The sequence below is a fragment of the Salmo trutta genome, chromosome 4 (assembly GCF_901001165.1).
Source record: "Salmo trutta chromosome 4, fSalTru1.1, whole genome shotgun sequence".
In the NCBI taxonomy this organism is placed as follows: domain Eukaryota; kingdom Metazoa; phylum Chordata; class Actinopteri; order Salmoniformes; family Salmonidae; genus Salmo; species Salmo trutta.
This window is the reverse complement of record NC_042960.1, coordinates 49,276,677-49,301,385: the sequence shown is the minus strand read 5'-3', so window position 1 is coordinate 49,301,385 and position 24,709 is coordinate 49,276,677. Positions and strand designations below refer to the sequence as shown.

The following is a 24,709-nucleotide window of genomic DNA, read 5'->3' as shown; positions in this document are numbered from 1 at the left end:
GCCCCACACTACAGGAGCCCCTCTCCAGAGGGACTACTTTATCAAAGACAACCATGTCTTTTGTGTTGCTCCTCCTGCATGTGTTCTGTCGGGAACAGAGGAGAGTGCAGGAATATCACACAGTGCCAGGTTATCTGTGTCGGTCTGACCTACTTTTATCTCTCTCTGAGGACCATCTGACTGAGAGAAACTGAGCTATCTCAGCCAATCATTTGATCATATTCACATACAGAAGGAAATATTGAAATAAAGAAAGAGCTGTAATTTTGGTTAATGTGCTCCTTCCTGTCTTGGGGAGTTAAAAAGGCAGCTGTCTGTTCTGTCTGTCTCACTGTTATCTGTCTCTGACCATATGTCTCCTCTCTCCTCACAGGAACCTGGTTAAGAAGTACTGTCCCAAGCGCTCCAAAGATGATGAACCTAGGCGAGTAGATTAGACCCGTTTTGTATTAAATGGTTAACAACCTGTGAACGGTATCAGCTTTATGCCACACACACACTGGGCCTTTCCACTAGACCGGTCACCACAAACACGGACTGCCATGGCAACCCAGCACTTTTTTAAATGTTTCATTGCTTCCATAGAATAGAGTAACAGAGTTCGCAAGTCCTACAGCTGTGTAGGATATCTGGCTCTGACGTACGGTCACAGTGCTTGGCCACTCCACGGTGACATTATTGGCTGCTATCGCACAGGAATGATATCAAAGGTCTGGGAGCGAGGGAGAGACTGAGGAAAGAAGGGAGAGACTGAGGGACGTGGAGAGGGAGAGCTGGCTCCCTTTAGCCTCAGCCTCACAGCACTGATATTTACAGTGGACATATTTAAGACAGGCCATGGTTGGGACACCACCCTCTGAATTCTCTGAAACCCTTCCCCTAATTAATTAAATTATCCCTGCATCATTTGGCCCTGTGTCCTAACACTGGTGCTGTAACAGGACAGGGAGAGGACAAGGGAGGGAGTGAAGGAGGCCCTCTAAGGGATGCATAACATAAATGTCCCTTTTTCAGGACCATGTCTTTCAAAGATAATTCATAAAAATCCAAATAACTTCACAGATCTTCATTGTAAAGGGTTTTAACACTGTTTCCCATGCTTGTTCAATGAACCATAAACATCCACCTGTGGAACGGTCGATAAGACACTAACAGCTTACAGACGGTATGCAATTAAGGTCATAGTTATGAAAAATTAGGACACTAAAGAGGCCTTTCTACTGACTCTAAAAAAACACCAAAAGGAAGATGCCCAGGGTCCCTGCTCATCTGCATGAATGGGCCTTAGGCATGCTGCAAGGAGGCATGAAGACTGCAGATGTGGCCAGGGCAATAAATTGCAATATCCGTACTGTGAGACGCCTAAGACAGCGCTACAGGGAGACAGGACAGACAGCTGATCGTCCTCGCAGTGGCAGACCACGTGTAACAACACCTGCACAGGATCGGTACATCCAAACATCACACCTGCAGGACAAGTACAGGATGGCAACAACAACTGCCCGAGTTACACCAGGAACACACAATCCCGCCACCAGTGCTCAGACTGTCCGCAATAGGCTGAACTGAGGGCTTGTAGGCCTGTTGTCTGGTGAGGACCTGCCTTACATCACCGGCAACAACGTCGCCCATGGGCACAAACCCACCGTTGCTGTACCAGACAGGACTGGCAAAAAGTGCTCTTCACTGACGAGTCGTGGTTTTGTCTCACCAGGGGGGATGGTCAGATTCGTGTTTATTGTCGAAGGAGTGAGCGTTACACAAAGGCCTGTGCTCTGGAGCGGGATCGATTTTGAGGTGGAGGGACCGTCATGGTCTGGGGTGGTGTGTTAGAGCATCATCGGACTGAGCTTGTTGTCATTGCAGGCAATCTAAATGCTGTGCGTTACAGGGAAGACATCCTCCTCCCTCATGTGGTTACCCTTCCTGCAGGCTCATCCTGACATGACACTCCAGCATGACAATGCCACCAGCCATACTGCTCGTTCTGTGCGTGATTTCCTGCAAGACAGGAATGTCAGTTCTGCCACGGCCAGCGAAGAGCCTGGATCTCAATCCTTTTGAGCACGTCTGGGACCTGTTCGATCGGAGGGTGAGGGCTAGGGTCATTCCCCCCAGAAATGTCTGGGAACTTGCAGGTGCCTTGGTGGAGGAGTGGGGTAACTTCTCACAGCAAGAACTGGCAAATCTGGTGCAGTCCATGTGGAGGAGATGCACTGTAGTACTTAATGCAGCTGGTGGCCACACCAGATACTGACTGTTACATTTGCTGTTACAAACTTGTTCAGTTTGTCTCAGTTGTTGAATCCTGTTATGTTTATACAAATATTTACACATGTTAAATTTGCTGAAAATAAACGCAGTTGACAGTGAGAGGACGTTTCTATTTTTGCTGAGTTTATGTCCCTATCCCTCCTTCCTTGGTCCTTCCTCAGTGGATGTGTGTGTGCAGTGTTGGAAAAAGTACCCAATTTTAATACTTGAGTAAAAGTGAAATACCTTAATGGAAAATGACTAAGTAAAAGTCACCCAGTAAAATTCTACTCGAGGAAAAGTCTGTCAAAAGTAAATGTTGTTGCTAAAATATAGAAAGTAAAAGTATGAAGCATTTCCAATTCCTTATATTAAGCAAACCAGATGTCACCATTTTCATTTTTTATTTACCCATAACCAGGGGCACACTCCAACATTCAGATGTAATTTACAAACGAATCATGTGTGTTTAGTGAGTCCACTAGATCAGAGCCAGTAGGGATGACCAGGGATGTTCTCTTGATAAGTGAGTGAATTTTGACAATTTTCCTGTCCTGCTAAGCATTCAAAATGTAACGAGTACTTTTGCATGTCAGGGAAAATGTAGGGAGTAAAAAGTACCAACTTTTAAGGAATGTTGTGAAGTAAAAGTAGTCAAATATAAATAGTAAAGTACAGATACCCCAAAAACGACTTAAGTAGGTAGTACTTTAAAGTTTTTTACTTAAGTACTTTATACCACTCCGTGTGTGGGGGGGTGGAGGTTTTAGGAGAATTCTAATAAAGTGAGCTGGTAATGTCACTAAGGGGAGGTGGGTCTTATCAATATTATCACAGAATCCAACATGTTATTGGCCTCTGTAGTTCCCTCTAGGCCTCATTGTCTGTGATACAGAGGGGGAGCTGGTCTCTCTTTTTAATCAGAGCCTAGGTCCAGAATAGCACCAACCATATTATAGATCTGGCCATAACCACTGCCATCTGATGGGATCCACAGCATGGATCTATCTCTGTCTTTCGCTCTATCCTCACAAATACATTTCTCAAAGTTTGCTTGCTAATACCCTTGTTTGCTGTGTTGAGTAACCTGTCCTGTGTGTACAGGTTCTCGTCGTGCCTGTCATTCTACTCCATCCTGAATGAGCTGAATGACTACGCGGGGCAGAGGGAGGTAGTGGCCGAGGAGATGGGACACAATGTGTACGGAGAGCTGATGAGGTATTCACAGGACCTCAAGTCAGAGAGGAAACACGTGAGTGGCTTTAGCAGTAGGACACTAATCCCTGGATGTACGTATTGCAGACTTCATTATGTACAGTGTTGTTATGTTGTGTATAGCTTGGTTATTTCATCTATGCCGTAGTGAGTGAGTTATACATGTTTGTATTGAGATGCTCTTGTTCATAAAGGTGCGCTATCTTAATTTATACAACGGGTGGGTCTAATGCTGGTTTGGATAAAACCGCATTCCAGCCGGTGTCTATTCCACAAGTCACCACCGGCTAAATCTGACGTTAAAATGCCTATTTACCCTGTTCCATCGGACTGCGCAATCCACTGTCATCAGCCCAGCCAGGCAATTTATAAACTTGATCTCCACTATAAAAAGCATCTAGACATCATCTCACATTTCTTTTACACTAACATTCAGTTATCAGCAGCGGAGATTTGTATAAACCTTGCTGTCTGTCTCCATGACATTGCTAACAATATTATATTCATTATTATAGTCAATATTCAAATACGATCTCCAGCTGTCCCATAGTAATGAACGTGTCGGGACAAGACAGACAGGCAGGCAGCTTTTCTCAGCCAGTCGAACTCATGAATCAGCTGGCATAATTTTTATGGATATATACGAAGAAATGTAAATTGAAAAAAAGTTAAACAAAACGAAGTACATCTAGTTTGCAGTCTTTTCAGTTTGAAGTTATTGTGTGAGCTGTGTTGTTGGCTAGCTCCTCTGAACGACAGTGTCCTAACAAGAGAGCACATTTTCTATGCCAGGCGAAATCGCGCCTCCTTAGCTTGTTGTTATGGATGTATCCAAATAAATGTCCCTAGAAAACAGTTTAAACAAATTCAGCTACTGTTGTTATTCTGTCTGCACTGTTTGACGTGACTAAGTTAGCCGTAGTTGGATAGCTAGCAAGCAAGGGATAAGAACATTGCCAGCCGGTATGGCAATGGAACATTTAGAACGAACAACGTCCATAGATACAGAACAAGAAGACGGAACGACTGAGTCGCGTCTCTGTCAACCGATAGAATGAACGACCAGCCAGCTTGGGTAGCAATCCTAGATTTGTGTCTGGACTATATCTTGTGGAAGGATGAAATAGTATGAATAAATTCATCAAAAATAACGTTTTTAATGAAAATATGTCAGTCATTGTTTGAATATGTTGGTAACCCAGTAACCCGTATAAAAGAGGCCGGTGTTTGGAGGATATATTTTCACTGTGTGCCGGCTCTCGACTTCGTCTTGGGTCTAACAACACCGGTGCCAATATGTCCTCCAAATACTGGCTTCAAGGGCATTATCACTTCATTGATCACTCTGTTGTCGCAGAGAAATGTAACGCACAGCAGGAAATGCAAATTGTAGTGTATTCAAGGTTTTAAAAAGGCTTCTAAAGTTTATTTCCATTCTAAAATGTCAACCTTGATTTATCCTAGCTAAATGTATCAAACCCTACACAAAAATGTCCATTAATTAGAATCACATAGTTCACATTTCCTGTTGCTGCAGGATCATTTTCCAGTTGTGAGAAACTAGTCAAATTAAGACGGTACATTTGTGTGTTTTGACTCCACAGCACCTCCAAGAGGGCAGGAAGGCCCAGCAGTATCTGGACCAGTGTTGGAAACATATGGACAATGTGAGTGTGTGAGAGGAGGGAGGGAGGGCCATGTGGCACAGGGCACGGAGAGGGCAGGGAAGGCCCCTCGCAGGGAAGGAGGCCTGTGTGACACGTGGACCTCCAGCAGGGACCTGCTCCCCTCTGCCGACAGCCAGACGCCCAGTCCTGTTGGGTCGCGTGTGAGAGAGGGCCAAGAGGATCTCCACTTACCTCTGCGCGCACACACACACAGGAAGATGCATACATAAAAGAGCACATCGGCACACACAAACATATACACACTGATGAGAGAAGTATTCCTGCATTTCATGCCTTTCCAGTTTGCCTGTGTGTCACACTTTCAAAGGCTGAATTATTTTTGCTGCTTTTAGGGCTTGTGTGATTGCAGCCAGCAACAGCTGAATCTCACATTGAGAATGTCAGTGTTGTAATGCCTTAGGTATTCCTCTTTGTTGCAATGTAACGTAATGCAGCACAGATTTTCTGGCAGGAGGAAAGCATACATTTATTTAGAGTTTTTTTGTTTGCACTGCTGCCTGTTTAACCACAAAGTGCTTCTGCTCTGTTTTGCTCTCCTGTCTATGTCTTGTAGAAATGGTAGAGGCTTGCATTCATTACAAGGCAGGATTGACTCCTGGTTTTGAGAAGAGATCAATATGTCTTGACTAATAATCTGTCTCCTATTTGACTTTCTTAGAGCAAAAAGAAGTTTGAGCGGGAGTGCAAGGAGGCAGAGAAATCACAGATCAGCTACGACAGGTTAGACAACGACATCAACGCCACCAAGTCAGAGGTAGAAAAGGTAAGTCCTGACCTGGCTTGAGCCTTGACATGTAAACTACCTACACTCATACACCTCGGAGGTTGTCATCTGCTGTGTGTATTGAGTGGTCCTGAATTTTCCCTCTTGTCCACTGCAGGCAAAGTCCCAGTTGTACCTGCGCACACACTCAGCAGACGAGAGTAAGAACGAGTACGCCGCTCAGCTGCAGAACTTTAATGGGGAGCAGTGGAAACATTTCAACGTGGCCATTCCACAGATATTCAAGGTAATCCACGGCCAGCCATTCTCCTCCAGGCTCCAACTTCTGTCTCATCCCGCATTGGCCGGAGAGATGGAAATCTGAGCTGTGATTGGCTCACAGGAGACAAGAAGGTCAGAGGTCACGGGGTGTGTGTGTGTTTTCCCGACCTCTCCAGAACCTGCAGGACATGGACGAGAGGCGAACAGTGAAGCTGGGGGAGACGTACCGGAGCTTTGCCGACGTGGAGCGCAGAGTCGTCCCCATCATCTCCAAGTGTCTGGAGGGCATGGTGACTGCTGCCAAGGCTGTGGACCAACGCAAGGTGAGTCTGGAGGATGGTGCCCTATGGTATGATGCTATGGTGGCCTACACAGTAGCATGATTCCCTTATAGCATGAGCATATGTGACGGTGCTCTATAGTTTGGAGCAGGGTGTACATAAGACTATGCTTTGGCATGGTGACTCTAGCACAGGGCACGGAGCGGAGGCAGCTCATGGCATGGGTGGAGCAGGATCAGTAGTTAGTCATCCACCCACCAGCCAGGCCAGCGGTGAGGCAATGGCTCTCTAAACACTGGAACCGCCATAGGCCAACGGCTATGTACATTTATAAAAAATCTGCCAAAACAAAATGCAACGTCTTGCTCTTTCCATGACTTTTCCTTAAATGTTTCTATTTTTACATTGCTTGTTTTCAGAATTTTGAACAAACGTTTTAGAAGTATTGAACCTTTTCACCAACTTGTGCTGTAGGACGTTGGTACCCAGCCAGGCGCTAATGTGCGTCTCCTCACTGAATGAATGACATGGATGGATGAATGAATGGGTGATAATTGTGCACTTTACTTCACAATTGAATTTCAATTAGGCCTAACGGAATGATGCGGAGGAAGAAGAGGGTGGTTTAATTTAGAACAGCCATAGTGTAATGATGAGTTTGTTATGCCTATTTATCAGCGTTGGCACTCATTAATAATTTGTCTGCGCGCCTTGCGGGTTGATACATTCTCTTTTACGTTTTACTATGTCAAATTTACTGTAACTATTACTAATCAAATGTATTAAAAGGGAAATGAAAACGTGCTATGTGTCGCAGTAGGCCTTGAGAATTATACAAAACATATCCTTGACTCTATCTAAACAAATGTTTACATTTTTTATTTAACTAGGTCCGTTAGTTAAGAACAAATTCTTATTTACAATAGCGGACTACCCCGGCCAAACCAAAACCTGGATGACGCTGGGCCCTATGGGACTCCAATCACGGCCGGTTGTGTTATAGCCTGCAATCGAACCAGGGTCTGTAGTGACGCCTCTGCAACTTTAGACCGCTGCGCCACTCGGGAGCCCCAATAATAACTATTGTTATATTTTTACATGGATATATTTCCACTAATATTTCTTCATGCAATTTATCCTTTACAGTTGTTTATTCACTGTTTTTATTAAACTTTGGCACTTATGTTGATATGCATCTGATGCGTATGCTAAAAGAACGCCTGGCAATGTTCTCTAGCAGATGCTGAAAGGCCAGGCGGTTCTAGTGTTAAATGGATACTTTGGGATTTTGCCAATGAGGCCCTTTATCTACTTCCCCGGAGTCATATGAACTCGTGGATACTATTTTTATGTCTCTGTGTCCAGTATAAAGATTAGAGGTAGTTTTGCGAGCCAATGCCAACTAGTGCAATGACTGGAAGTCTATGGGCATCTGCTAGCTGTGGTATATCAGTCAGCCTCTGCCTAGTTTCTGGCCTCTGTCTCCTCTAGTGTTTGTGTTGCTGGCTGGCCCCCGGGCAGGCAGAGCCTCCTCTCTCCTTCCCACCCACGGCCAACATGCAGCCTGGCTGGTTCTACATGCAGCCTGGCTGGTTCTACATGCAGCCTGGCTGGTTCTACATGCAGCCTGGCAGGTTCTACATGCAGCCTGCCTGGCCGGTTCTACATGCAGCCTGCCTGGCCGGTTCTACATGCAGCCTGCCTGGCCGGTTCTACATGCAGCCTGCCTGGCCGGTTCTACATGCAGCCTGGCTGGCCGGTTCTACATGCAGCCTGGCTGGCCGGTTCTACATGCAGCCTGGCTGGCCGGTTCTACATGCAGCCTGGCTGGCCGGTTCTACATGCAGCCTGGCTGGCCGGTTCTACATGCAGCCTGGCTGGCCGGTTCTTCATGCAGCTTGGCTGGCCGGTTCTACATGCAGCCTGGCTGGCCGGTTCTACATGCAGCCTGGCTGGCCGGTTCTACATGCAGCCTGCCTGGCCGGTTCTACATGCAGCCTGGCTGGCCGGTTCTACATGCAGCCTGGCTGGCCGGTTCTACATGCAGCCTGGCTGGCCGGTTCTACATGCAGCCTGGCTGGCCGGTTCTTCATGCAGCCTGGCTGAGCTGTACTCTACACTCAGGTCATGGTGTCCCAGAAAACATCATTTTAAAGAAGTCAGTCTGTAATGTTTGATGTTCACTATATCTTAGTCTTTTTTTTTGTCTCTCTGTTAGGACTCAGCGATCGTAGTGGAGTCATTTAAGTCGGGCTTTGAACCTCCAGGGGACTTCCCGTTTGAGGACTACAGTCAGAACCTTTCCCGGACGGGCTCAGACAACACCATCAGCACCCCAAAGAACGAGGGGGTGGTCAAGCCAGACCCCAAACACTCGATCAGCAAGGCGGCCAAGAACAAACTGTGGCTCTTTGGGAAAAAGCCCAAGGTGAGAGATTCATCATCACCTGCTATCAAGACCTTTGCTCACTGTTTCAATAGTGAACAACTTGTATGTATGCCCACTCACTTTTGTCTGTTTTTTTCTCATAACAGAGTCCACTGGTAGGTTTATACCTTACGGTAGCTCTCTTTTTTTTTTTTACATAAATCACTACACTTTGACCTACCAAAGGCCAATACCGTCTGTTAATCTATAACTTTTTGTAGGTTTGTGTGAGAGTAGCTAACCATTTTCAAATGACTTGTCTAATACAAGGGGTGTTGGTGCGCATATTGACTTTGATTTGCCTGCTCTTGTCTTATGTCCATTCTGGTTTCTCACCCGAAGGTCTCTCAGATTTCATATTGCATGATCTTGCTTAACTGGTGTTTCTCCTGTTGAGATTTGTTTTGTTGGATAACCACTTTTTTAAACCTCTGTCTCTTATATAGACACAACACCATGACTTTATGTTCAATCGTTACAATATGTTCCTAGTTCTAAAAGTTTGCAGGTTGATCAACCCTTTTTTGTTGTCCCAGTCTCCCCCCTCCTCTCCTCCCCCCGCTCCCCACCGCCCCGACCTGGCTACCGGCAGCCACTGTCAGTCTCCTAAATTTGCCAGTGACCCCATAGCTTTCTGTCTGTCTGAAATGAGAACGGTCAAACCCAGGATAGCCTCTTTCAGGGGTCTTAAACGAGGGGTAAGACTAAGAGCATGTCAGTGTGTTTGGGTTTGCAGTGATTTAATTCTCTTTCTCTCCTTATTTCTTTCTCTTTTTGTCTCTCTCCCTTCTCACCTCCCTCTCTTCTGTTTCTCTGGTTTTGATCCAGTTAGTTATTCTCTAGTTAGGAACACTGGGGTGTTGAAATCACAGGAGTGCCATTGTAGAGTGTGTTGTGTGACGTGTAGGAAGTGATACTGTAGCTATAGGTGGTATTTGGATAAGGGGAGGTTACGGTGGTATGTCGACGTGACATGAAGGTCAACTGTACCTCGTCATGAGCCAGCCAATATACTGTATGACGGCTAAACAGTCTGAATGTCACACAGTGGTATTACTGTGCCAGACCATTGATTTGTGTGTCACCCCTGTGTGTCCCATTGGTTTCTGGCTGAAGGACCTAGTTTGATTTCCCTAATGTATGAGGTGACTCATGGTTGTCTGCAGTAAAGACACAGACTTCCTGGAAACAACCTTCTTCCTGCTTCGAATGTCATCACATCATCTAAAGAGGGATTTTAAGATGTCAACTTATTTTTAGTGGAATTCAAAGGATATCTTGAACAGTGTATTCTCCTTGGAGGATAGCCTTTCCAATACATGATAGGCCACATTCTATGTAGAGTAAAGATATCCGTTCAATTATTGAAATATAATAACACAGATTACATAACAAGTATAACTTCACCCAGATTGACACACTAATAGGGCTCATCAGATTGTGTCCACCTTTGTTCTTGACAACTGTGGGTAACCCCCGACAACCTCTTGACTCTCCTTTCATAGTCACACCCTTGTGATGCTGTGCTCGTAGTTACCGTGACAACCTACATGAGCCACGTACGTTTTGATAACCGTTCCATCTTTTGCTTTTTCTTCTATTGTAACCCAAACCTGCCCAGTGGTCAGTGAAGGTGAGTCAGTGGTGTGAGATCTGGTCTGCTGTAGTTAGCTGTACATGTGTCTCACCTTGTGGCGTTCTATAGCACAGGTCTAGTGTCATTCTAGAGTGAGGCTCTCCAACCTATTCATTCTCTGGTCTCTGCTAGTATAATTCTGTGACTGTGTCATTGTAACTGGACAGTGTCCTGATGCGATTTCAGGCTCCGTCACTGGAGGACTTCAGCCATCTGCCTCCCGAACAGAGACGCAAGAGGCTGCAGGCTCGGATCGACGAGCTCAGCAAAGAACTACAGAAAGAGGTGGACCAAAGGTAGGCCATGGGAAGACTTACTTTAACACTGATCTGTGTCTCTCTTATACTGTCCACATTTCTGCTTCATTAGTATTTCATTGACATGTCGGTGTCGTTTGTTAGATTGTTTATGTACTACGTGTTCACATTGTGACTGCATGTATGTTTGTGAAGAGATGCACTGAACAAGATGAAGGATGTGTATGAGAAGAACCCTCAGATGGGAGACCCACAGAGCCTCCAGCCCAAGATCTCTGAGACCATGTGCAACATGGAGAAACTGCGCTCCGAGATCCACAAGAATGAGGTAAGCCTCCCCAGCCAAGAGCCCTGAAGGAAGGAATGGGTGAAGGGGAGCGGAAGAAAGGCATCACAGTACATCTGGAGAAATAGTGACTGGGCGACGGTTTCCTGTGCCGAGTTAGCCCCCTCTGGAGGATGACTGTATGCCCTGCTTCCCTTTGTCAACAGAACACTGAGTAGAACAGGATAGGAGTTCTTTGAGAGTCCGAGGGTTACATCTACTACACTAATATTGAAAGACTGGTTGAACGATGGCATATCCCGGATAAGAATGAGTGTATCCATCGTGGGGTTATTAACAGCAATATGAATGTTATGACTCTTTCTACCTCTTCATTTCCTTTTCTCTCTCGCTCTCTTTGTCTCTCTTTTTGTCTGTCTCTCTCTGTCTCCCTCACACACACAGAGCTGGCTGTCAGAGGTGGAGGGGAAGGTGAGCACCAGAGGAGATCGAAGACCCAGTGCCGACGTCAACCATCACACACCCCATGGCAGAGAGAGGTCAGAGGGCACAGAAACACGTTGTTTATGTGGTAGTAATAGATTGTAGACTAGAAGAAGTAGTAATAGTAGTAACATGTTCCCCTGGGCCATAGCGTAAATTGAACAAATCCAATCTAACAGGTTTACCAGATGTCTACATATAAATAGAATGACACACCTTGTTCTTTGTGTCTTTGAAGCGTAACATGGGTGGAGTCGTAATAGTTTTTCTAAAGGAAAATGACTCGGATGGCTCAGTCACAGTCTGTCTGGAGCAGAATCCTACAGCTTGAGTGGCTGAGATGGCACTGACTCTCTCATCCGTCTCTTCTCTCCACCCTCTTCTTCTCCTCTCCTCAGCCCTGAGGGCAGTTACACAGACGACCCCAGCCAGGAGCACCGCAGCCCCCCTCACCAGCCAGACCCCCGACAGGCCCACCAGCCAGACGAGTTTGATGATGAATTTGACGACGACGACCCCCTCCCAGTCCTTGGCCACTGCAAAGCGCTCTACTCCTTTGATGGTATAGTACAGCCGAGACAGTGGTGCGCTCTATGCATTTCACTGTCTTACTGTGTGGTGACACTGTGTGTGGTGGGTTGGGCATTTCAACTAGCGATATTGACTCAAACACTGGAGCAGTTTTTAGTATTTGCATGAATGTGAATATGGCATGTTGATGATGTGATGTGGTATTCATGTAAAGTGGTTCTTTCTCTGTGCGCTAACAGAATGTCTTTGGTCTGTGTTGTGCTGTTGACCCCCAGGTCAGAACGAGGGAACACTGTTGATGAAGGAGGACGACGTGCTGTACATCATCGAGGAGGACAAGGGCGACGGCTGGACGCGAGCCAGGAAGCAGAGCGGAGAGGAGGGCTATGTGCCCACGTCCTACGTGGAGATCGCCATGGAGAAGAACAGCAAAGGTGCGGTCACCTACATCTGATCTGACTACCTGCATGGACTCATATCATAAGCCCTCTTCTTCTGGGGAGTGCTGGTCCGAACAGCAGGTCCTCTTTGTTCACTGTGTGAGCTCACGGACAAACAAACACTCTACAGTCATGCTATTGTAGTGACCCTACAGGAGCTCTGTATCAATGAATTAAGCCGTGTGTGTCTGCTCTATGGCAAGGGGACTCATCACCCCTTAGGACTGATTCATTTTATTTCATATTTCAAAAGAGATTTGTTGTTTTTGTTCATGTATCTTTTTTTTTTTTAGAGGTGGATGTTAAAATGCTCTTCTGGTTTTAAGATCTTTCTACTTTGGATCAAAGTGATTTGGAAAATAGGAAAATTGACTTATACAGATTTGACCCATTGTATTGTCTATATGTTATCAGTCAGCTGTTGTGAGTCTCGTATGTTAAGTACTCTGCTCCACCTATTAAGACACGAATGCAGTAATACGGTCCCGGTAAGGAGTGGCCTAGTCTGTGCCTATATGACTCATACCTCCCACGACCATACTACCCTTTAAGATAATTGTACACTCCTTCTCTCTTCCTTTGGTTTGTATGTGTGTGTGTCACAACAATGCTGCCCTCTGGTGGTCAGGCCTACATTACAGCCAGGGGCGTGGTTCTTCAGTGTGTACTACTTACTGTCCACTATCTGTCTCTGTCCTAGGGGTGGGGGTCGGTACAGTAACTCTCCTTTCTCTCTCTCTCTCCTGTTGGACTGCAGGTTCCTGAGTGGAGCAGTGTGGCGAGGTCTTTGGTGGAGGGTACATGCTGAGTCTGGTGGAGCTAGTGGCAGACAGGGCTTGACTTGGGAGGGGAGGGGGTTGGCAGGTCACATGTTTGCATGCACACATCCATGGCCATTAACATCATTCCATAGCAGCGGAGAATCCTGAGGTGGTAGCTATGCCTCTGTAGGAGGGGAGTGTTCTTCTAAACTGTGTCTGTCTATACACAACACAGAGTAACCAATCCACTGCAGCATACCAGCAAGATCAGGGACCAGGGAGGGGGCTTATAGTTAGCGACTCGCAACATCTTTTAGAATGAGAGATAAGCAATGAATACACTACTAATACACTACTCCACTATTACGCACCTCTTAATGTTGTATTTCTGCTCTTCAGGCAACGTCCAGCACTAACAGCCTGCCTTGTTGTTGCATTGTTACATTCTCATTCCGTTCTTGGGAATGTCTGCCTGACTGCTACTCGCCTGCGGTCGCCTTACCTTAACGTGCTTCAGCATGTCTGTAATATGAACTGTCATTACGTCATACAGGAAGGAATGCAGCGTCTTGGATGTAACTCTGTGGTCGCCCACGCCGCCCGCTCGTTCACTTCTAATCTTCCTGTCTGTCTCCTTCATTCATCCATGATTTTGGTTTCTTTTGTCTCTCCGTTTCTTTTCTTTCTGTGTTAATCGAAACATTCCCATCATGATGTGCGTGTGTTGAGCGTCACCTCTGACATGCTGTTGTTCAGTAACTCATGTGGCGCGGCGTGGCCACTCAGATCAGAGTAGGAGCAGTACTACTCTAGAAACAGCATGCCTGCCCTTACACTACCACTTCATCCCCTCCTCCTCAACCCTGCACCAGCACCGCAGACCGGGGGAAGGCAGCATGCCAGCAGAGGGCCCTCCTCCCTCACCAGCCAGTCATCACACAGCACCTCAGGCTAGGAAACCTGGAGGCTGAGCTGAGACAAATGACAGGGCATCCACCCGCAATTCAACAACAACACTCCAACTCTCCTTGCAGTCTCTGCCTTAATACTAACTCTGGGAGTGGGGATGGACCTGCTGATTTCTCTTCCATCACTCTCTGCCGCACACAGGGGCTCCAACCGACAAAGTCTACGGTGGCTTGATGTGGTGCTCCTCTGGGCCCCACCCAGACTCCCTCCGCGTCTCTTCTCCTCGGTCTCACAGGAGCATCCTGGGGCCTTGCTGCGTGCGGTCTCCACGTGAAAGAGTGTTGCATTCCCATAACGTTCCTGTTTCAAGCGCATATTATAATTGTGAATGTGATTTATACATATATAAACATGTGTATGCATATTAATGTGTGTATGCATATATGTAGTTTGTTTTATTACTAAATTGTATGTATTAACATCTCTTTTATTTCATGCTGAATGTGTTTTTATTGTGACTTTTTATAGGGTTTTTAATCAGATGAATGACTCACTTTTCAGAATCGTGCCGTTAGCTCAAAGTAACCATGCGTTGTTGTCAGAACATCCTTCTGAATAGGGACATGGTCTTCACTGATGCACTTTTGCCCTATAGCATTTGAATTGAATATCAATGAATAAATGAATGAATGAAATGGACTCTGTATGCTACCTTTTGTACAAATGTAAGGTGACCACTATGTTGTTATAGGAGGTGTAGAGTTCAGAACTACCACAAAATAAAGGCATTTACTGTAGCTAGCCATGTAAATGCTTTTGATACTAACCCTCTTGAATTGAATGAATTTGAAAGTGAATTGAATTTGCATATGAGCATAATTGACTTGGTGAGTGATTGGACTTTAATCAAAGAAGTTAAGTAGCTTTTATGAGACTGACACAGCGTTTTACCCTTGGCAGGGTATAATATTCGCTATTATAAACAACTTTTTCTGTGGTTAATTTGATGGTCCCACTTTGAAACGCTAATAGGAGCAGCGCTTTAGTTCTTAATAAATACTTAAAGCTGTGAAAGTGACATTGTTATCATATGATATGCTCATCTTACTTGAACTGTACCTCTGAACTTCCTAAAGAACCCCATGTTCTTACTTCCATTGGATGTCTTGATTAAGACCGTTCTGCTTCGTTGATTAATGTGCACTAACAAAGATCATGCAGATCAAATGGAACAGTGCATGTTATATAAATCCTGTGATTTTTAGTTTATCATGTCAATTCCATTGCCTGGATGAATGCTCTCATTTGAATCATCACTCCTCTCTTGTTGAACTGGTTAATAGGAGTGCTATCAGAAATCTGGTGGGGGGGAATCCTCCCATTCGTTTCAGTGGAAATTCCCTTGAATGGCTTTCAGAGCATGAAGGTGCATGCTTGACTCAACATTTCTGGAGCTTACAGCAAATATGTATTGACCCTACCCTACAATATCATCCAATATCTAGTAATACTGGTCACATCCCTGATGAACATGTCATTGTAGATCTCTAAATCAGGAGAAGCTGTCATGGTGTAAGTAGTTGATTTGAATATGAAGCACCTTATTAACCCATTCATTTCAGCAGTGTATGTGTCTGGCTATCCTTCATCAGTAGGATTTTGACAAGCTTGTCTCTAATGGCCTAAACCAGTGCTGACTGTAGTCTTGGCACCTTGGTGCAAGTGGCCTTCAGTGGTGACAAAGTATGATGATAATGCTGTTGGTTTTTCACTAGCAACCTTAAGCAAAAGTTATGCGATTAAAAATGTGATTTTCACTTTGGATTTAAACTGTAAGCTAAATCATATCCATTATGCTGTAATTCTGATCATTATGCAAAAAAACTCCTAACAATATGCTTTAAGATGATATAAAGTATTCACGCATATCACGGCAAGGAGCAAATTGTGTTATCTACCAACCCAGCTGAGTTGGCATGGTAGCAAATTCATTTAATGGCAAAAAAGTAGATATGATAATGTCACTGTTGACTCTTATTTTAACACATTGTAATAATCAATGGCAGTACTTCTATTTCTTCATGTTGTTGTGCACATCTCTTTAGTTTTTAATGTTGTCAAGATACTTTGTGGGGGAAAAAATGTTTTCTCTCATTGTTCTAATAAAACAAACACATGAACATACCAAAGAACATTTAGCATCTTATTGATGACTTCATTAGGGTTGTAAAATTCCGGGAACTTTCAATAAATTCCCAGATTTTCCAGAAATCCTGGTTGGATTATTCTGGATTTTTTTTCTGCTTATTCCCTCCTAATTTTGCAAGCCTACTCTTCATCAACACAGGGCTGGATTCAATCTGTATCGCGTAAGATCCATGTTCAAATATAAAGGTCATTTCCAATTGAGACGACATTGCAGCGTTTCCCGTCAATACAGTCTCCACAGTTAAATCGAGCAAGAACTCTGATCTTCCACAATACTTGTGTGATACGGGTTGAATCCAGACCCTTTTTTTGCATCATAATACTTACTGTGAAATGTTCCAAGGTTGTTGTTGTTACTCAGACACCACCTGCACATCTATTTATTCATTTCTTGCACAATAATTCATATATAGATATTACAATTATACGCAACTCTATTTACATGTCAATATTTAGGAGGGAGATATATTACAGTCTAGCATTCACATGCTTACGAATTATGTACACTTCACCATTCAGGATTATCCAGATGAACTCATAATATACCATCTGAGGAACAATGAACATGGAACACACAGTTGAAGATCTAGTTAATGTACATACAGTATATAGTATTGAAGACAATATACGGTTAAACTGCCTCTATTGTATAGCGACCAATCGTTTTCCTATTTCCACTTCTTCGGTCTCGTCGTTCTATGTTCTCCTTTCAAAGTCATTGTTATAACAAGGGTGTTGAATCACTACTTTAGTAATACATACATTTCAATCTGACAAACACTTTCAGAAACACTTCTTGGGTCCTCTCTGTGGGCAGTGTGTGTTCCAGTCTGTAACATACAGTAGGATGACTGAGGACCAGGGTCAAGGGGCTACACTACCATCCATATATGGTGTAAATGACCCCCCTCCTAGCCTGGGTGACAGTCTGTGCTATCGTGCCAACTCCCTGACACTCATTGTCATGCCATTGGCTTGACAATGACGGCAACGGACTATTTTTAAAAAATATATATGTTTACCTTTATTTAACTAGGCAAGCCAGTTAAGAACAAATTCTTATTTACAATGATGGCCTACAATGGGTTAACTGCCTTGTTCAGGGGCAGAACGACAGATTATTACCTTGTCAGCTCGGGGATTCGATCCAGCAACCTTTCGGTTACTGGCCCAACACTCTAACCATTAGGCTAACTGCCGCCACAAATAGTAGGCAAGAGCACAAACAGATCTGGGACCAGGCCCTGCGTCGAGGGACATTTTTCCCCTTCATATCAGCACACTCAGATTGGTGTCCTGCCAGGGATGAGTTCCAGATGGATCTGACTCACACTCCCTCCAGTGGACAGGTTGGGAAAGGACAGTGGTCTCTGTACCAGTTTTCCTCATCCTCTCTCTTAACCAGCCTGACTGTCCTGTTCAGAGTTCTGTGTGTTTGACCGCTGGCTCAAGCTTCCTGGACAGAGCAGTCAGGATGAGTGTGAACTTGTCGTATCTCTCCGTCTGGTTGACGGCCGCCCCTCTGCTGCCCCACAGCAGACGCAGCTGGAAGTCTGTTTTACAGATCTCCAACAGGTCCTCATCAGCCTGGAAATCTGTAGCCAGAAAGAGGAACACATCATTAGCCTTGTAACTCATCATACCTGCCGAGACATGCAGTATGGCATTTGTTATAGTGTCTCTGGGACTATGAAAAAAGCTAAGGGCAAATGTGAATACAGGTCGTTTTGGACATTAGTATTTGCATAGCAATTCATTTGGACAACTATGAGCCCTGTATCTAGCGGTGGGCGTGTATCTAGCGGTGGGCGTGTATCTAGCGGTGGGCGTGTATCTAGCAGTGGGTGAGTATCTAGCGGTGGGCGTGGAGTGTACCTTGCAGGACTCGTTCAGTGTTGGCGGTGTATGAGTCAGCATTGTGTGCCACGTTACGAGCCTCCTCCAGGTGGCGTAGCAGGATTTCACAGCCCTGGTCGTTGCTCTCCCACAGCTCCATTCCCTCGAACGCCACCGCCGGGCGCTCCATCAGCATCAGCAGGGGCATCAGTAGAGGCACCGTGGTGCCAGTCAGGGGCATGTCCACTAAACACACACACAGGGACACGGTCAGAGACTGCAGCCCAATAACACACAACTACAACTGAAGGCTCCATTGATGTGCATTTACCTGTTCCTTCATACAGTCCCTTGTAAAATGGCTTGAGAGACTTCTCGTATATGATGGCAGTCTGAGTGTACTTCCTCCTCAGCATGGTCCAGGTGTGGTCTAACCGTGTGATCTGTGGTCAAGCGCAGTGTTAGGAAACAAACATCAGAATATCTCCAGGAATCTTAGCCTACGCCTGCAGCCCTTTACACTCGTACCTGTATACGTGTTGAAAACGGCAGATTTGGACACTGATAGACGCCTAAATTGGAACGCAGTGGCTGCACAGTAACGCCAGTCAAACCTCTCACTCAAACCCCTTGTCATTTTTTTGTCTACGTTGCACCTACCGCACATTTTCCAGGAATATTCTTATGTTACTGAATGTATCCCGAGTATTTTCAGATTTCGTTATCAACAAATACAGTGCAAAGTGCAGTAAATGTAAAATGCACAAAATCAACAGTGTAATGTTATGATTCAGTCTTGTCAGGTGAACTGTAAACTGTTCCCTTTCAATTGCTACCATGGTTATGCATATGCTTTCCATATTTCTTCTGTAAGAAACATTTCAATTTAGCCCTATCCATATAGGCCAACTCCCACGAGGGTGAAGGGTTAAAGACTCAACTCAGACCATGTGGTGGACCGTGTCTTATGTGTCCAGTTGTATTGAGTGGGGTACCTGAGGCATGTCCAGTTGTACTGACTGGGGTACCTGAGGCATGTCCAGTTGTACTGACTGGGGTACCTGAGGCATGTCCAGTTGTACTGACTGGGGTACCTGAGGCATGTCCAGTTGTACTGACTGGGGTACCTGAGGCATGTCCAGTTGTACTGACTGGGGTACCTGAGGCATGTCCAGTTGTATTGACTGGGGTACCTGAGGCATGTCCAGTTGTACTGACTGGGGTACCTGAGGCATGTCCAGTTGTACTGACTGGGGTACCTGAGGCATGTCCAGTTGTACTGACTGGGGTACCTGAGGCATGTCCAGTTGTACTGACTGGGGTACCTGAGGCATGTCCAGTTGTACTGACTGGGGTACCTGAGGCATGTCCAGTTGTATTGACTGGGGTACCTGAGGCATGTCCAGTTGTATTGACTGGGGTACCTGAGGCATGTCCAGTTGTACTGACTGGGGTACCTGAGGCATGTCCAGTTGTACTGACTGGGGTACCTGAGGCATGTCCAGTTGTATTGAGTGGGGTACCTGAGGCATGTCCAGTGCTTTCATGATGGAGGAGAAGGCGTACAGGTCCCCCATGGAGTCCTTCAGTTCTAGAGCCACCATGATGATACGGTTCAGCGTCGCGCTCCGCTCCTCCAGACTTCCTGTGCAGCCCAGGATGTCCACGGCAACCCCGATGGCCATGGTGTGGTGCCTGGGTTACACGACAAAGTTCAGTCATAAGTCCCTAGAACCTTTTGTGTCTACATGAGGGGTCCCTAGTACCTGAGGAGGAGTGTGTCAGGTGGATTTGAGGGTGTGTGTTTACCTTTCCATCAGGTCTTGCCGCAGCTGCCTGCCGTGGGGTAAGGTCACCAGCTCCAGACCAGAGGACACACCCATTTGACCTTTCGCCTCCTCAGAGATGCCATGTACCCTAGCAACCTGTCAGGTACATCATTTTTGTTGTTGCATTAATGTGGTTTTACAAGTGTTTTTAGTATGGTCATGTTTGGGGAAATCGTTGCTCATTAGCTCCTTCTGACTGAATTAAACATGAGACACCTCAAAGCCATATTTACATAACTGTGTACTCTAGCTGTTTTTAACACTATAAAGATGTTTCCCTCAAAGACTAGACACCCAGTCATGGACTTGGCTGCAGATCATTTTTGGTGCGTCTTACTGTAGTTAAATTCACTGGTTTCGTTTTGCACTTTGTGTGGTGTACCACACCCAGACAGACATAAGACACCTGACCGTAAAAGGCCAAATACCAACGAGAGGAAATGAATGAAATACCAGTCTCTGATGCCCTCTGTGTGCCTGACTGTTTCTAGCCCCTTAGTTAGATGTTGCTGAATGAGGCCTGAATCATAACTCATCACACTGTCCTGCACATGTACACTGAGTGTACAAAACATTAAGAACACCTGCTCTTTGTATGAGACTGACCAAATTAAAGCTATGATCCCTTATTTATGTCACTTGTTAAATCCACTTCAATTAGTGTAGATGAAGGTGAGGAGACAAGTTAAAGAATGATTTTTAAGCCTTGAGACCACTGAAACATGGATTGAGGATGTGTGCCATTCAGAAAGCGAATGGGAAAGACAAAAGATTTAAGTGCCTTTGAATGAGGTATCGTATGTGTCAAGAACTGCAAAGCTGCTGGGTTTTTCACGCTCAACACTTTCCCATGTGTATCAAGAATTGTCCACCACCCAAAGGACATCCAGCAAACTTGACACAAGTTAGGAAACATTGTGGGAAACATTGGAGTCAACATGGGCCAGCATCCCTGTGGAACGCTTTCAACACCTTGTAGAGTCCATGCCCTGATGAATTGAGGCGAAAAGGGGCGTGGTGCAACTCAATATTAGGAAGGTGTTCCTAATGTTTGGAATACTCGGTGTATATCATAAATTCATGATGTACACTGAAATTTGAGTTATGATCTCTGTTTGGGATTCAGCCCAGAGTGTTCAGACATCCAGTAGGACTAGTAATGTGGTGAACGTAATGTGGGTATGGTGTGTAGTGGGACAGTGCAATGCAGTACCTGGCAGTCTGCCATGAGGATGTGCTTGGCGATGATGTGATGGTCTTTATGGACCAGCAGCTCTTTGGCTCTCTTCAGTACACTCATCTCGAGGGGTTTGTTCTCTGCAGGCAGCAGCCTCGACTCAAACTCCCCCGGCCGGAACGCAGACGCAGTCTCCAACACCGGCCGCCGGAAGCTTCTCTCCTTCTCCTCCACAGTCTCCTCTATCTCTTCCATCCCTCCTTTTCCACCTCCTTCCACCTCCTCTTCGCTGCCATTCTCCAGGGCTTCGATGGCGTGGTGGTAGGAGCTGCGGTCCAATTTGGAGCCGTAGCTGCTCCTCTGGCTCTCCTCTGTCCTCAGCCTCTCTACGTAGCTGTTGTTGTTGGCCTGGGGCCCTGGGGCAGGGGCCTGGAGCCTGTCCAACTCTGCTGGGCTGCAGGGGCTCAGTTCACAGTAATTTACTTCTGGGCTAGGGGGCTGCGGAGGCTGGAGAGCCTGGATCATATGCTGCTTCTTGGGTTTCAGTGGGGGTACAGGGGGACCCGGGGCTGGGGCAGCCAGGGGCTGCAGATGTGGGGAGTGGGGCATCCTGATGGAGGGCACCTTGCTGGGCTTAGGGGGCGGCTTGGGGCAGAGCTGGCTGTCTGAGCCCCGTATGGCCTCCCCGGCCTGGGTCTCAAAGGCCATCCTCCTTGGCACGGTGGGGCTGAGTACCGGCTCACTACCCGTCCTGAATACTGGAGACTTGGGGCTTGGCTGGTGCTCCATGAGCTGGGGCTGGGGCAGGGGCTGGGGCCTAGAGCCTGGGGAGAGGGTGAGCGAGAAAGAGGTAAACATCATTATTTAAACCTGCACACTGCAGCCTAGCAACACCACACAGCTAGAACCATGCTGTGTTCTGTAGCTGCTGACTGGGAGTCCTGCTGTCTATTTGAAGTCTGACTGCATAGAAAGCTTAATTACATTGTCAGTCACAGAATGGAATGCAGCTTTTTGAATCTCTCTGATCTCTCGTCTCTTTTATTCCAAAGACTCAGACTTCAAGCACATCTATCTATTCCCATTTCAACTTGTATCTATAATCCTTTCAGAAATACATTTATCTTCATCTCTAGCTCATGTCACACTTTTTACTTCTGAGTTGAAAGAGTACAAAGCAACGTTTGCACCCCTGTGCAAAAAATGCATGTTCACGGAAACAAGTCTTTTGCAGGCTCATCAGAGCTGTACATCCTCTGACTGCAGCAGAATGAGTAAGAGAGAGGGGATGGTACATACCTAGCGGGAGGAAGCTCTCTGACTGGTGGGTTTTGAGGGGCCGTCGTCTCTCCTGAACGTGGTTCAGACACGCCGGCTGGCTTCCACACTTGTCTTTGTTCCTGATAGACAGAGAGTGAGGAAGAGAAGGAGAAAAGGAGTGTTCAGTTGGACTGACCCCTCTAGCTACCAACAGAGACATGGCTACTGGGCACACCACGCCACTAACCCCCAGAGAAACCTGATATATTGTGTGCACTGTTTGTTATGTAAAATGGTACAGTGTAATTTGATGGGGTATTTTTTTGGTCCTGGTTTGCCTTTGGTATTGTGCTCAGAGGTTGGTATTCTCCATCCAGGCTAAACACCACTCCTTATTTTACCTCAGGAATGGTTTATTGTAGACGTGTACTTATCTCTGTGACTCCCACATTAGTCTTACAAATTTGGAGTGCACGTGTTTGCATGTTAGGCTATACATGAAATTATACGGAGCCAATTCCATTTGGACAAACCCCCTACAAAATTATATTTTATAGCTACTTATAAGTTGCCGGCCTATAAATGTATGACATAATGTACAGTGTCTATATAAACTCCTGGCTGCAGAGGAAAATAAAGGGCACTTTATGGCTGTAATGGATCTAAATGTATCTTGCGCCTGCAAGCAAGCATCTCCATTGTAGCCTACGGCTCACAGACAATTTCCAACCACATACACTATGACCAGACAGGCCTGAGCCTCTGTAGATAGCCTACTAACCTAAGCAGGTTCCCCCGTCCGAGGCTGTGGTCCTGGGTGTGTCCGTTCATGATGTTGAGGCTCAGGCGTTTAGATGTCTGGCTCTTCCTTTCGGGCAGGGTCGGGCCAGCCTCCACACGGACACAGGCCACCCCATACTTCTCCTCTAGGCAGCGCAGGGGCAAGGCCCTATTGATGGGCTGGAAGATGATGGCTCCCACCGCCTCCGTCACTGGCTTCCTGTTGCCAACATAGTAACGCACCAGGGCGGGCACGCTGTCGAAGCCCTCCTTCTCGAACAGGTACTGCACCCGGGAGTAAGCCTCGTTCATGGCCACCACCTTCTTGTTGATCTTGAAGTGCTGCGGGCTGTTCTTCCACTGGCAGGTCAGGACGTAGTTCCCAGGGCTGGACAGAGAGTCCCGGATCAGGAAGTCCCCATCTCTCTGGATCAGGTTCTCTGCCACCTGGACACCAGAGGACACATGTTGAGCACTCATACACACAGAAATATAGCTCACACACTTGGTTGTATTTTCAATATCACACAGTTAGAACTGTGTCTAGTGTGTTTTCAGTTTGTCACACTCGTCTCACTGTTGGATTTGTGGCGACAGGCGCTCTACTCACTGAATGGCCTTCTCAGTAACATGCTTGTCTCACTGAATGTTTTCACTAGCGCTACTGTTACTGTACTGTGACATCATGATCCCTCCCAAAATGCTCTCTGAGTACAGGCCTCACAGCCAAACTGTAGGGTCAAATGACCCAAAGCCCCAGTTCTGCTTAGAAACTCAGTCATGTCACACATTGGTCTACACACTCCACTTCACTTATGTTGTTCTTCCAAACATTTAATTACTTTACTTTTTAATTAAGTTAGTATTGAACTTAGTAATTATGTTTATATAATCATGTTGTGGAGGGTTTTTAATTAAGTTTTAAAAGCCCTCTTTTCACAATCTGGCCGCAGTAGCACCAGGAAGGAGCTTATTAAACCTTACTAGGATCACTTAGCAGCATGAATGCTGTTTTACCTTGTCCTTACGTAAAGTAAAGTCTCTGTTCTGCTGAGGAGGTGCAGAATGTAAAACTGAGCATGTGTGTGTTACCAGTTCTATGCCATCCTGTCACATGCCCGCCAGGACAAGCTCAAAACAGCTCCATTTCTTATGCAGGGTCGCATCTGGGATTTTACACGAGGCGATGCTTTGGGTTTATATACCCAGTCTGACGCATTCAAAGTCATTTGATTTATACCTCATCAAATAGCTCATTAAAATTGCGATCCATATTACATCCATTAGCCATGCAAAGTTATTTATACATTTCTGACAGATAACCGTTGTGAAATGTTTTGTTGTTGTGAAATTAGATGGAAATTGAAAATGTTTTCAAACAGCTATGAGGTTTGTTTTTTTTTAAAGCAGGGAAAATCGTAACACAATCCCATAGCCAGCACAACTCGTTCTGCAACTTGAGTGGC

The 24,709-nt window shown here is 45.8% G+C and overlaps 3 protein-coding genes across 8 annotated transcripts in view; 1 reads left to right on the top strand and 2 right to left on the bottom strand.

The window, feature by feature from the left end:
* Window positions 1-16,342, top strand: part of LOC115192512 (formin-binding protein 1-like) — a 78,110-nt gene extending 61,768 nt beyond the window's left edge. Inside the window, exons 3-16 of one of the 4 annotated variants that reach the window (XM_029751110.1) lie at window positions 374-424; window positions 3,358-3,505; window positions 5,073-5,135; window positions 5,815-5,919; window positions 6,038-6,166; window positions 6,318-6,464; window positions 8,641-8,850; window positions 9,387-9,548; window positions 10,472-10,483; window positions 10,673-10,782; window positions 10,939-11,071; window positions 11,474-11,568; window positions 11,911-12,074; window positions 12,319-16,342. In XM_029751110.1, the coding sequence (XP_029606970.1) occupies window positions 374-424; window positions 3,358-3,505; window positions 5,073-5,135; window positions 5,815-5,919; window positions 6,038-6,166; window positions 6,318-6,464; window positions 8,641-8,850; window positions 9,387-9,548; window positions 10,472-10,483; window positions 10,673-10,782; window positions 10,939-11,071; window positions 11,474-11,568; window positions 11,911-12,074; window positions 12,319-12,497 (1,708 nt within the window). In that variant the 3' untranslated portion in view covers window positions 12,498-16,342. Of the gene's footprint in view, window positions 1-373; window positions 425-3,357; window positions 3,506-5,072; window positions 5,136-5,814; window positions 5,920-6,037; window positions 6,167-6,317; window positions 6,465-8,640; window positions 8,851-8,957; window positions 8,967-9,386; window positions 9,549-10,471; window positions 10,484-10,672; window positions 10,783-10,938; window positions 11,072-11,473; window positions 11,569-11,910; window positions 12,075-12,318 lie in introns of all 4 variants that reach the window. The other 3 variants (XM_029751109.1, XM_029751107.1, XM_029751108.1) reach the window with 3 other exon arrangements.
* Window positions 16,343-17,629: 1,287 nt separating this feature from the next.
* Window positions 17,630-24,709, bottom strand: part of LOC115192510 (breast cancer anti-estrogen resistance protein 3) — an 83,229-nt gene continuing 76,149 nt past the window's right edge. For all 3 annotated transcript variants that reach the window (XM_029751104.1, XM_029751105.1, XM_029751106.1), the window contains 8 exons: window positions 23,245-23,690; window positions 22,503-22,603; window positions 21,240-22,027; window positions 20,007-20,122; window positions 19,721-19,892; window positions 18,529-18,640; window positions 18,237-18,443; window positions 17,630-17,956 (listed from right to left, as the gene is read on the bottom strand). In XM_029751104.1, the coding sequence (XP_029606964.1) occupies window positions 17,781-17,956; window positions 18,237-18,443; window positions 18,529-18,640; window positions 19,721-19,892; window positions 20,007-20,122; window positions 21,240-22,027; window positions 22,503-22,603; window positions 23,245-23,690 (2,118 nt within the window). In that variant the 3' untranslated portion in view covers window positions 17,630-17,780. The remainder of the gene's footprint in view (window positions 17,957-18,236; window positions 18,444-18,528; window positions 18,641-19,720; window positions 19,893-20,006; window positions 20,123-21,239; window positions 22,028-22,502; window positions 22,604-23,244; window positions 23,691-24,709) is intronic.
* LOC115192513 (protein PELPK1-like) lies at window positions 19,078-19,693 on the bottom strand. Its single transcript, XM_029751112.1, has 2 exons — window positions 19,226-19,693; window positions 19,078-19,192 (listed from the first exon to the last, which is right to left on the bottom strand). Exons 1-2 carry the CDS (start codon window positions 19,661-19,663, stop codon window positions 19,163-19,165), a joined length of 468 nt encoding a protein of 155 aa, XP_029606972.1. The 5' UTR covers window positions 19,664-19,693; the 3' UTR covers window positions 19,078-19,162.